Source organism: Penaeus japonicus, unplaced genomic scaffold (genome assembly GCF_977035675.1).
Source record: "Penaeus japonicus unplaced genomic scaffold, GWHDUDI00000001_assembly GWHDUDI00000007, whole genome shotgun sequence".
Classification (NCBI taxonomy): domain Eukaryota; kingdom Metazoa; phylum Arthropoda; class Malacostraca; order Decapoda; family Penaeidae; genus Penaeus; species Penaeus japonicus.
This window is the reverse complement of record NW_028234409.1, coordinates 22,842,274-22,854,773: the sequence shown is the minus strand read 5'-3', so window position 1 is coordinate 22,854,773 and position 12,500 is coordinate 22,842,274. Positions and strand designations below refer to the sequence as shown.

The 12,500-nt window shown below is 43.3% G+C and overlaps 2 protein-coding genes across 2 annotated transcripts in view; both read left to right on the top strand.

The window, feature by feature from the left end:
* Nucleotides 1–618: 618 nt before the first annotated feature.
* LOC122262659 (serine/threonine-protein kinase VRK1) overlaps nt 619–12,500 on the top strand; it is a 95,494-nt gene continuing 83,612 nt past the window's right edge. Inside the window, exons 1-2 of the mRNA XM_043030754.2 lie at nt 619–691; nt 840–881. The gene's annotated coding sequence lies outside the window, so the exon portion shown is untranslated. The remainder of the gene's footprint in view (nt 692–839; nt 882–12,500) is intronic.
* Nucleotides 6,235–8,973, top strand: LOC122262660 (uncharacterized). The gene is made up of 2 exons (XM_043030756.2): nt 6,235–7,575; nt 8,044–8,973. The coding sequence occupies exons 1-2, from the start codon at nt 7,398–7,400 to the stop codon at nt 8,898–8,900; spliced, it is 1,035 nt and encodes a 344-aa protein (XP_042886690.2). The 5' UTR covers nt 6,235–7,397; the 3' UTR covers nt 8,901–8,973.

Below are 12,500 nucleotides of genomic sequence, written 5' to 3'. Positions count from 1 at the left end.
TCAAAGAAGACTTGTACTTGTAGAAACCTCGAAGTTTAGAAAAAAAAACAGGTCTGTAGAAAACTTGTTTCAGGTTAATGATGAAATTTGTATGATGGCAATGATAATGATAATGATTATGATATGATTACGATAATGATTACGATTACGATTACAATTACAATTACGATAACGATAACGATAACGATAACGATAACGATAACGATAATGATAACGATAATGATAACGATAATGATAATGTTAATGATATAGATGACGATGATGAAAACTGAAAATAAGAAATGAAAATAAAGAATGGTGTTGATAATGAGAATAACAATATAAAAGAGTATTACGCCTGCAATGTAGTACTGATGATGGTAAGGGCGATATTACAGAGGTAATAGTGATGAAATGATGATTTTATTCATAAAAAGCTATGAAAATAGAGAAACCATTCTCATGCGCTTCTCGACACTCATTTATTTGCGATTGTCACTATCAAAACTCATCTCAATAGTTTTGTCAAATATCCTTTCATTCCTTAAAAAAATATCTGTTAAGAAAACTTGGTATCTAACACGTATGACGAATTAATTCCTGATATAAGAAAACCCACACCTGAACCGTCGTTAATTTACCCACAATCGCAATTTAAAGTTCCTCTTGTTGTGCATTTAAAAGTGATCTCAGAACCTTCTCCGTATTTCACGTAAGTTCTCAAGCTCAGAGGCCTTGCAGATTGATGTAGATATACATACGATATGTATAGGTGATGGTGTGTGTTATCTACCGTCCAAATCTTGCGTAAAAGGATAGGTTTGAAGTGAAAAAGGGAAAATATATTTTGTCTTCAACAGGTTCGAGAAGACGTTGTCGGGAAGTCGCTGCTGAGGTGTCAGGTAAGATTTAAGTTTTAATTTTCTATACCAAATTTCGATGTCTGGTGATTTGCATTGTATCCTTATATATCAACATTTCAATCTGTTGTATAATAATGATGATTACATTAGTCAGTGATGTGAATACTTGTAGGAAAAACGGTTGTAAAAAAAAATACGAGTAGGAAACTCATGTCAGCACTAAAGAGAGCACTGCTTTCATTTCAAATATCTTTTCAAATTCATTTTGTAATGGTAGGAAATACATCAAGACTACGCTTATGTTCATTTGATTAATACGGTATCACATATAGAGATAAATACATACTTCATTCGAGAGCTAGTAATGACAGAAAAATCTTCAAAAAATTCAATGGAAGTTTCCTTCGGCGAATGTTCGCGATCAGTTCAAAAGTATTTTAAAATCAGTAGCGGTATTTTCCAGCGAGTAATGCAGTATATAACAGCAATCGAATAGTGTTTGTGCCGTAGCTTCAAATATCAATTGGTATGATTTGTAACATATTTGTTGTGAATATATTTTGAATAGTCTCCTGGAAAGTTTTTTTTTTCATTTTTTTCCTTCCACAGTGGGTCAGTTAATGTCAGTTAGGATTTCTTTTGTCGTTTTACTTCTTTGGAATATACCCGCCATTTTTTCTAAAGTTCAAACGACTGTTCCAATTGCGAAATATGTTTAATTAAAGTTCGTGTTATGCGTTTTACCAAGAGAGAAATTTATATATTGATATTAAAAGTCTTATCCAGAAACGATAGATTCAAATATTAACCTTTAACTTCGTGAGATAATCTATTATCATTTAAATCTTCGAAGACCCTTATCGGCAGTTATTACCACCTGCATAACCAACGGTTTGATAGTCTACACTAATGTTTTGCTTTTGATTGGCATATAGAAATAGGTATTAACTTTATCTGAATTTCTTCTAGAAAATCATAACCCGGTTTATGATGGAGAAATTAATATATTTTATTAGACTTTTCTTCCTACACTGACAATAATATGTTCTTGTGTGTGTGTCTATTTCTTTAAATGTGTATTTATGCATTTGTTACTCTGTTTTTTCCCACTTTACGTTTTCTTTGTTCAACTGATGATCGGGTAAGGAAATTAGGTGTTAAATTGGTCTAAATGCCATTCTAGATTCATTGGAGAACAGCAACAAATAATTCCCAAGTATTTTTTATAATCCTCTGGAGAATCATATCCTACAGTTCTCACATCTACTTTAGTCTCAAATTCAATACAAACGTCAGCGTAAATAATTCTTCATGTTTTCAGTCTCTATAACCGTAAGTTATCCATTATATTAGGGTGGAACAAATATATTGATACCAGTTTACATCGCGATTAAATAGTTGAGTATGCAGTGTAACCGAAAGGTGAGGATTACAGAAAACGGAGTTAACAGGGGTGTCTTTACTACTATTATTCCCTTGATTGCACGCCGAGTGAGTATAATCCACTGTGTTACAGTAAAAACTCACAAGTATAAGTATATCTAGAAATACTACTAGCAGTAATGGTAATGATACTAGTGTTATTTTACTATTATCATAATTATCATTGCTACTATCGTGTTATTTGTTATTATTTCATCATTGTTGTTATAGTCATTATTTTTGTTGTTATCATTATCTGTATTATCATTATTGCATTATCATTGTAATTATTTTCATCATTATTATTTTTTTAGATTAAAGCCAGTTGGTATTCATGACAGGAAGGTGTTTTGTTACATTAAGATATTTCGTACGATTGATTATGCTCTTAACTTATAATTGCATTTTTATATACTTTTATTTTATCAAGGTACTTTTTGTTAATTGCAAATCCTTGTTTAAAATTGCTCACGATATAACTGTTGATTAAAGCCAAGATAATTAATGAATTGATACGCTAATCCCTGTGCTAAGTGTATTATTATACAATATTACAATGTCATATGTAAACTCCCTCGTTGTCGTTCACAAACAAAACCGCGGAAGGCGGAAATGATCCCCATAGCCACTGTTTACCTCTTTCTTGGGCTGTTACCCACCACAAACTAGGCCCGAAAGCCTTTCTAAATCCACCTTTCCCATTCCTGAATTAGGTGGCGAGCTCAGGTGACAGCACTTGCATTTGTCACCGGTTTAACCTGAATGGAGTGAGATTAAGAGCCGAAGTTCCGGAGATCCGGTTGTACGGCATTGTTAAATGGCATAGGCGGAAAGGTGTTGTGTTGTAACACCTAATTCTAGCTCCCAAATAAGCGTTGTGATGTAAAAGCGAGTCGTATTCATGTAAGGACAATACACAGCCCTCACATGCACACACACGCGCGGACTAACATTGCACTACACTACACCCAACACACTATACTACACTACACCCAACACACTATACTACACTACACCCAACACACACACACACGCATACATATATTATTATTGTTTTTTTTTTTCATTTGTATCATAAAACATCTTTTCAACTGCAAAGGTCTGAAAGATTTAAGTTTCGTTCCTACTTCGACGCCTACAAACTAAAACTAACTTTATATCCTGTTCCTTTCCATTTCCACCATCGTCCATTACCATTGTCTCCCATTATTCTCGCAATCACACCAAACATTTCGACTCGAGAAGAGCAACTCGCACCATCAGGGGGCGTGGTCACAGGCAAAGTCGAAAGAATCCTTTCTTTCGACTTTGTCCAAACCATGGCGCCCCCAACGACCCTGAGCGAGCCAGGGCGTCGCGCGCGTCTCTACGTAGCAATAAAATGATGGCGTGTGGCTGTATGGGGCGTACCCGTGGCTACGCTGAGGAGGAGGAGGGGGGAGGTGAGGGAGAAGGAGGGGGAGGGGGAGGAGGAGGAGGAGGAGGGGGAGGAGGGGGAGGGGGAGGGGAGAGGGCGGGGTAACAGGAGGAAGAGGAGGAGGGAGAGGGGGAGGGGAGAGGGCGGGGTAACAGGAGGAAGAGGAGGAGGTGGAGGGGAGAGGGCGGGGTAACAGGAGGAAGAGGAGGAGGGGGGGTAACAGGAAGAAGGGGAGGAGGGAGGGGGTAACAGCAGAAGGGGAGGAGGGGGGGTAACAGCAGAAGGGGAGGAGGGGGGGTAACAGCAGAAGGGGAGGAGGGGGGGGGGAACAGGGGGGTACAGCAGAAGGGAGGAGGGAGGGGGTAACAGGAGGAAGGGGAGGAGGGGGGTAACAGAAGGGGAGGAGGGGGGTAACAGCAGAAGGGGAGGAGGGGGGGGAACAGCAGAAGGGGAGGAGGGGGGGGAACAGCAGAAGGGGAGGAGGGGGGGGAACAGCAGAAGGGGGGGGGGGGGAACACCGGAAGGGGGGGGGGGGGGGGCACAGCAGAAGGGGAGGAGGGGGGGTAACAGCAGAAGGGGAGAAGGGGGGGTAACAGCAGAAAGGGCGGAGGGGGGGTAACAGCAGAAGGGGAGGAGAGGGGAGGAGGGGGGGTAACAGCAGAAGGGGAGGAGGGGGGGTAACAGCAGAAGGGGAGGAGGGGGGGGGACAGCCGGAGGGGGGGCGGGGGGGGAAAAGCCGAAGGGGGGGAGGGGGGGGGGCAAGAGGAGGGGGGGGGGGGGGGGTAACAGCAGAAGGGGAGGAGGGGGGGGTAACAGCAGAAGGGGAGGAGGGGGGGTAACAGCAGAAGGGGAGGAGGGGGGGGAACAGCAGAAGGGGAGGAGGGGGGGGTAACAGCAGAAGGGGAGGAGGGGGGGGTAACAGCAGAAGGGGAGGAGGGGGGGGTAACAGCAGAAGGGGAGGAGGGGGGGGTAACAGCAGAAGGGGAGGAGGGGGGGGTAACAGCAGAAGGGGAGGAGGGGGGGGTAACAGCAGAAGGGGAGGAGGGGGGGTAACAGCAGAAGGGGAGGAGGGGGGGTAACAGCAGAAGGGGAGGAGGGGGGGGAACAGCAGAAGGGGAGGAGGGGGGGTAACAGCAGAAGGGGAGGAGGGGGGGTAACAGCAGAAGGGGAGGAGGGGGGGTAACAGCAGAAGGGGAGGAGGGGGGGGTAACAGCAGAAGGGGAGGAGGGGGGGGGTAACAGCAGAAGGGGAGGAGGGGGGGGGTAACAGCAGAAGGGGAGGAGGGGGGGGGGTAACAGGAGGAAATGTAGTCTGCTCCGTCTAGCGCCACACGTGATGTCCAGGTCACGTGTGGGAGAGTGTAGAGGGGATGGGAGAGGGGAGAGGGGTTTCCTCCCGAATGTACCATAGGACCCCTCGTAGGTCACGTGGGTAGAGAATGTTGGGCTTGTAATCGTTCGGGTTTGTTGCCAGGGCGAGTATGGGAGCTCCTAATGTTCTGTATTTGGCGTTTTATGGAGATGAGGCTATTGCTTTTTTATATGGGGGGGGGGGGGTCAAATTTAATTTATTGGATTGATGATGTTGCTCTTATGATTGAGGACGTTTTAGGGGGGAGGGAAGAAGGTTAATCATGCCTCTTAAAATATGATAAAAAATGACCCTCTCTAAAAAAAAATAATGGCACCTTACAATCATAATTACATCATATCCCAAAAACTGTATCTAACCTCGTACATTTAACGCGACAGTAAGATAACAACAAACAATCGACCTTGAACCAGACCTTGTAGAAATACACTTGGATATATTTATGAAAAAGAATGCCGCTGTGTCCTTCCTCCTCTCTTGAAGTTACCTCCCGTTTCTCCCCAACCCCCGCTCTCTCTACTGCCGCACCATAAAGAAGTAAAATCGCAAGCGAAGCGGCACTGGCTCTTGGCACGAGACTCCACACGTGACCTGCAAGGCCTGACTCACGTGTCTTTAAAGTTATGTAATGACGAGGTCGTCCGAGTCGCTCCCTCTGTACGATGCTGTACGACAATTGCACGGTCTACAGCTGGCAGGTCGACCTCGGGTGGCGGACGTATGATAGTTTATTCTTGTTTTCTATTTTTGTTTTCCTTTGAATTTTGGTTGTATTTTTATGGAGGATGGTTCGGTGCTTTTGGAGTAGGTTTTCTGATGCTATACTTAGTATGGCGTTAGTGTGAATATATATGTCACTTAGTTTAATTTTGCCGTTTTTTCGATGCAGGTAGGAAATGTTTCAGAAGATATGGATTTTGTAATGTAGAGAATTTTGTCTCGCCTGGAATACAAGGGAGATGAAGTCGATTTATTTCTTGAATGTTCACAAAAATATGGAAAAGAATGAGTTCAAAAATGAGTTTTTTCGGTAAATGACTAGAAAAAATAATACTTGGCAGCTGTAAAATTGTTTCGTTGTACTTTTCAAGTTTGCCATGATCATGCTGTAATTATGTGTTAATGAATTAAATCAGTGATGTCAGTAAACAAGTTATATGGTAGATTTATTATATTTAAATCCCTGGTAATCATCGTACATATACAACGTAATGCTTTCAAAGTTATCGTACACCGCAGTAAATATGACCGTAAACGTTTATATTCTCATGATAAATTAACAAACGTTTGAGCGCTGAATTTTCTTTCAAATTACTAAGAGACCAAATGGAACTAAACGCGAGATAAGCTATATATGTCTGTGTATTGCAGATGGACAAATATTTTATTTGTAAATACAGCCAGCGATAGTTAGTTGGGAGTGTGTATTTAGGTTTAAAGAGCCTTTTTCGCGTACCTGGAAAGGCAGCAGGAGAGAAAAGTTATGTTTCACCATGATTAAAGAATTTATATATGTCACAATGTATTCAGTCAATTTGTTACTACCCTATTTCGAGCGCTATAACAAATAGCTGACGAAAGTGATATTTGCTCGTACGGTCGAAATGCGTATTGCATGTCATTATCAGTTCAGTCTACTAAGACTCTCACCATAAAGTACACATTCACTGAAAGGTGCCACATGAATGCATTTTCCAGCAAACTAATATCGCTACGTCTCTTCCTTAACTGGAAACTTGGGATGGACCATTTAAGGAACAATACGCGATGGCAACTCAGCGAAAACAGCTGGCCGGGTGAGATACCAGCGAGGCCTTAACTTGATTTTTTTCAGCGCTTTTGATTTCAAGCCTGCGGTTGCCAATGTTTCTGAGCCATTGTTTTCATGTTTCATGTGAAACGAATAGAGGAAAAGATTACGCTTAACAGGAATTATCATGTTCAACCATAAATTGAACATTAATCAATAGACTTGGGTTTAAGAGATTTAGGGCGACCACAGATGAACCACTCGGCGGCGCTCCTAAGCGGCGCCACTGATATCGTGGCTGCCAGCAACTCGGGGATGACACTATGTAATCCGTGTCAAAGGATTTGTTGTAGAGAAACACCAGACGGACCGCTCTACCCCCACTTGGTTTCTTCATTTTTGAGAAGGAAACGCCTGTGGGCTTTCAAACGGGCGGTTGTTGTAGGGAGACGAAGGTTGCCGTCAAAGGTGGCGCCACCGCGTGGCTGGGAGCTTTCCCCTTGCGGTGGCTGAGTCACGCCACTGGACAAAGCCACCGCCAAGCCAGTTGTTCATTGGAACTTGACTTGAGAACTCGGTGTTGTATTTTTTAAAGATGGGAAGTTTTGACGCAGACCGATTTATTGTTGAAGTAGAACAACGACCAGCGATTTGGGACTCGAGGTGCGATGAATACAGCAATAAATTATCAAGAGGAAGGGCCTGGGAGGAGCTGTGTGACATCTTCGTCCCGGACTTCAATGAAATGGATTCTTTGAGGAAAAATAAAGCAGGTGGGTTTCTTTATCATTTGTTCGTGTTTTCTTCATCGATAATAATATTAAAGTTTTTAAATGTAGGGTTTGATTGAGATGACATTAAAGGAATAAGATTTTTATTACGCTATAACGTTAAATATTTTCGTCTCCAAAAACAGCACAATTCATTACTTCTTATTACCCTGTTTGTCTCTCCTTTTTAAATATAGGTTTAAAAAATTAGTTCCTTCACAATAGGTAAAATATTAACTCAGATTAGTGAAAATGTCATCCACTGGTCAAAACTTGTCACTACGCATATCTAAATGCCCTATACATTAAAATGTTTACTGGAAGAGGACAATGTACTTTATTCATAATGGACACCCTTTGACTAGAAGTGTGAAATAAATCTCAGAGCACATGACCCTATTGTCAATTATATGTCATGAAAACCCTGAAATGTTCAAAATGATCTATCGCATTTTCCATTTTCTTGTTTAGCTGTGGACCTGCAACGGAAGTGGAAGAGCTTTCGAGATTCCTTCAGGAGAGAGCTGGCGAAGGTCAAGAAAGCCAAGTCCATCTCAGCGGCGGAAACCGGAAGGAAGGAGTATATGTACTTCAAGCAGCTATTTTTTCTGCTGCCGATTTGCGAGACAAAACACCAAGAGGAAGGATCTTTCGAGGGCCCAGCAGAGGGGAAAGGTGCAGAAGATCAAGATCAGTCTTCTCCTCCTCCTCCTCTTCAGGACGGGAAGAGGAAACCACCAGCTTCCGAGGAGCAGCTTCCACAGACGTCCTCAGCGCAAACGGCAAAGAGGAGAGCAAGAGAGCCTCCTCCCCTTTCTGCCCGTCAGAAGAGGAGGAAAACGGTGGCCTCCGAGGGGCAGCTTCTCCGCGCGTTGGCTAAGAGCATGGAGAGGAAAGCGAAGGGGAAAGAACTAGATGATCCTGACAGGCACTTCTTGCTGAGTCTCCTGCCTCACTTGAAAAACATCCCCGAAGAAGTCAAGCTATCAGTCAAGGGAGAATTCATAAATATCCTCAAAAGATTCAGGCAACAGGCGGCGTTTTCTGGTCGGCTCTATCCTCCTAATCACTTGTGCCCCAGCGGCCTACCTTCACAATCTTTTCCTCTTCAGCATAATACAGGTCCGTCCTCTGCCGAACCTCAGCAAACCCTCATTCCGAACATCCAGTGTAGCCACACCAATCCCCAGCATTCCACTTCTACAGGAGCACCGGCCTTGACACGCCTCCAACCTATACGAACTCCAACTCCCGATTCACCTGCAGTTTCAGAGGCAATATCCCCGCGGTCTGATGGCTCTAGCATTTGTGATGATTATTTCCTCTAGTAACTTCCAGAACGACTCAATCTTCCCACATTTATAGTAATATGATTACCTGTGAATAAAATTTTATAAAGGTCTGAGTGGCTTCTTTTCCATAATTAGGGAGCAGCAGCCATGGAAGCGTTTTGTGACATTATGAAATACGTTTTAGTAACTTGGCACTAGTCGCTTTTTAACTCATTCGTTATCGCTTAGAGTTAAAAGAAGTGGCAGCCGTTCAGATATCATTGGATGAATCCGAAATCAATGTTGTGGTCAGCAACGACTTTAGTAGAAGAGCAGTGAGGGACGTCACCTTTGGAGTCCGTGATCAAATTAAGGTAAAATTTTAAATGCACCGGTACTTTTTCCGTACCACACCTTCCCACGGACGAGCAAGTGGCGCCACACAGTGTCGCCGCTAATTTGCTGATAAGCCCATCTATGATGCCGTTCAGTAGCACTGCTGAGTGAGTCCGTCTTAAAAGAGCCCTTACGAGTGATCAACAGCTGTTTAAGAAAGCTCTCAGCAACGAGGCACTATAAACGGTTATATTTTCAGCTCGTTGGAAACAAGGACGCGTTTATCGCTTTCTGGAATGGGGTGAATTGTCGTGGGGAAGAAAACACGCGGCTGAGGGTGGGTATGCTGATGCCGGCGATAGCGACCGACGGGAGATCGATCAGAGCCGCAGACCTCATCACAGGATGGAGGATGGAGAGAGGGAGAGGGAAAGTGGGAATTGGGCAATGATTGGGTAGGAGAGAGGGGTGGATACATATTTATTATCTATAGAATGCATCGTAACTTTGCCTCACTTGTGAATATAGGTTTGTGCTAGTGATGCATTCCAATTGCAGTGGTCTCGTTAGAGTTAAGCTTCGTAATCCTAGGTACAGGTAAAATTAGTTGTCTTTTCGTTTTTCTGTTTGTTTATTTCGTTACTCGTTCCTGAAACACTTTGGCCTTTGACCTTTGAGAATAAAGCCTGAAACCCGCATTTATATACGTCTCGAAGTTTGGCCGTTTATCAGTTTAAAATCAAAGGGACCACTGATAAAGCGATAAATACCCATAGCTTTAGCGATAAGATATTATAGTATATCTCGGGTAAGAGTAAGTCTATGGACAGCTGATCGCAGCCGTCAGTTGAGTAAACAGGTCAGCTGGCCCAGAGATCGATACAGTCTTGAGGGAGATCATGCGTATCGACAATTAGGCCTACGGGAATCGTCCGTTTGCCGCACCTAAGGGCTCCTCTACGTCTGTACCAAGGCTCGCTCAAAGGATGCAAGTCACGGTCAGAACTTCAACCAAACGTTCGAACGCTCAATGTAATGCAACTCGAAGCAAGCGGCGGTCTGGCGTGTGGTGCTGCAGTCACCTGGGACAGGACTTCTGACCGCAACTGTGCATTTGAGCCGTCTTTACTTTATCAACATCCTTCCGTTTTTGCTCTTGTAATGATCGAAACCTGTCTCTGAAGATGTAATAGGATAGCCAGAAGAGCATCCTTTTTAGAATCATTCATTAAAACGAAATGGCAGTCACAGGAATACCATCCCGTTCGTCCTTGCCCAATTTATAAACCTTTCACAGACTGCAGCTACGATTGTTGCTTGTCGAAATTATTATTCCTTCACTGGGCAATTCAATTTAGGTTTTCCCCGGTTCGCCACAAGGAAACGAGACCCGCCAGATTAATTAGAAATAAGAGAGCCGTTCGGAATATGAGGGTAAATAAGCTGCAGTCCATTCCAAGCCGCATCTTTGTTTCAATCGCTCGTCTCCATCTCGCCAGGCTGGGTAGCCCCGCCGAAGGGATCGTGCACCCTAATGAGCGTGGGCTGGATCTACGCTTTTTTGCACAACGCCCATTCCGGAGATGCAGGTTCTAGTTTGTTTGCGAAAGTTTGGTCCTTTGATTGCGACGCAGGTTGACCATCTACGCTTGGGATTTATTTGATTCTGCTACTATGACGCGGTAGATGCATAGTGAGTTGATTAGTGCTCCGACGAGGGACTGAAATACTTCTCAGTGGTAACCATACAAGGGAGATGTAGAAGCCGAGCATAGTTGAGATTGCTCTGCAACCGCACTCCCTGTTCTGCCGGGAGATGGCCCGTCTTTGCCAGACTGGCGAGATGGAGATTACTGCAATTTTGATTTTTTCCCCTAACGCCATCCGTATTGTTCAGCTTGGTGTTGTTTTTCCATAAAGTAATTGTGATGTAATTAGTCAGAATTCCATTTGATTCACTCGGGTCATTCGCTCCAGATTGATTAATATCCACATGTATGTCCACGATGCAGGAGGGAACTATCTGGCAACTCTACCCGAGGAAGAAAATATCAGCTGTGTTGCCATAGCAACGAGACGCCGGCGGGGTCGATCAACAAGGATGCGGAGGGTGTGAATTGTTCACCATCGCTCCAGGGTACATATGCCTGGCTAGTTGGATGTGTTTGTGAGGGAAGAATGGGTGGGAAGGGAAGAGGGGCATTAAGGTGAGGAAGGGAAAGGGAAAGAAGGTGGGAGTTAAGGAGTTACTTCTGCTAATGTATTAAGCTTGAGAGTTTCCGATTATAAATCAGCGGGAAAATGAGTAATTGCACGCGCGCGCGCACACACACACACACACACACACACACACACACACACACACACACACACACACACACACACACACACACACACACACACACACACACACACACACACACACACACACACACACACACACACACTTTTTCGACGGGGAAAGGTTACTGATCTGCATTTTACACTTTTGTTATATAAGGATGGTCAATAGGTTATAAATGTCAGTGTTAATCTTTTCTTTCTTCTGTTTGCGGTTTTTGTTATATTAATATTTCAAAGGGCAGGGAGAGGGGAGAGAGTGATAAAGACCTAATAAGTAGATATATGCACAACAGTGGAAAGGATTTATATAAATAGGAAACGAACATTAACTGAAAAGCAAAAAAAGAATAGTTATTCTCGTAAGGGAAAACCTCTGACGTGCATTGTTGCATGTATGCCTCTTTCATGTTTTTTTTTTCAATATCTTTAAATAGCAAATATATAAGAGAATCTGACTCTTGTAATAAAATTATGATAAATAGGATGTCTTCACAAGATCCTTGAACTCTTTGTCATTTGCAACAGCATTCTGGTTTGCACTTGGTTGCACAACATGAACTGCATTTTCTTCACGATTGTGGGGGAGGTGGACGGGATGGTAGGCTGTGGGCATCATGTTCAAGTGATGGGGATCAGGTGACGCTAGCATTCCTCTGCTGAAGCATTGATTAATCGCGGGTGTGCATGTGTATATATAGAAAGAGAGAGAGAGAGAGAGATGAAAATAGCGCAAACACAGACAGTTTTCTAGCCGTGTTATGCGGAGAGGTTTTCCTGTGAAATCACTCATATTTTTTTTTAGGGTTTGTCACCGAAGAGAAAATGCTTGCATTTGACCAAGCTAATAACGATATAGATACACTCTGCTTTTGGCATTACTAAATGCAACGTTATATCGTCCTAAATCATACATTTAACATACATGAATATCGACCCATTTATATTTACACATAACGCATGGACATATGTACATAAAAG

Coding starts and splice junctions, on each gene's coding strand:
- LOC122262660 (XM_043030756.2), top strand. CDS start 7,398: ATGGGAAGTTTTGACGCAGACCGATTTATTGTTGAAGTAGAACAACGA. Junction 7,576..8,043: donor TTTGAGGAAAAATAAAGCAG/GTGGGTTTCTTT, acceptor TTTCTTGTTTAG/CTGTGGACCTGCAACGGAAG.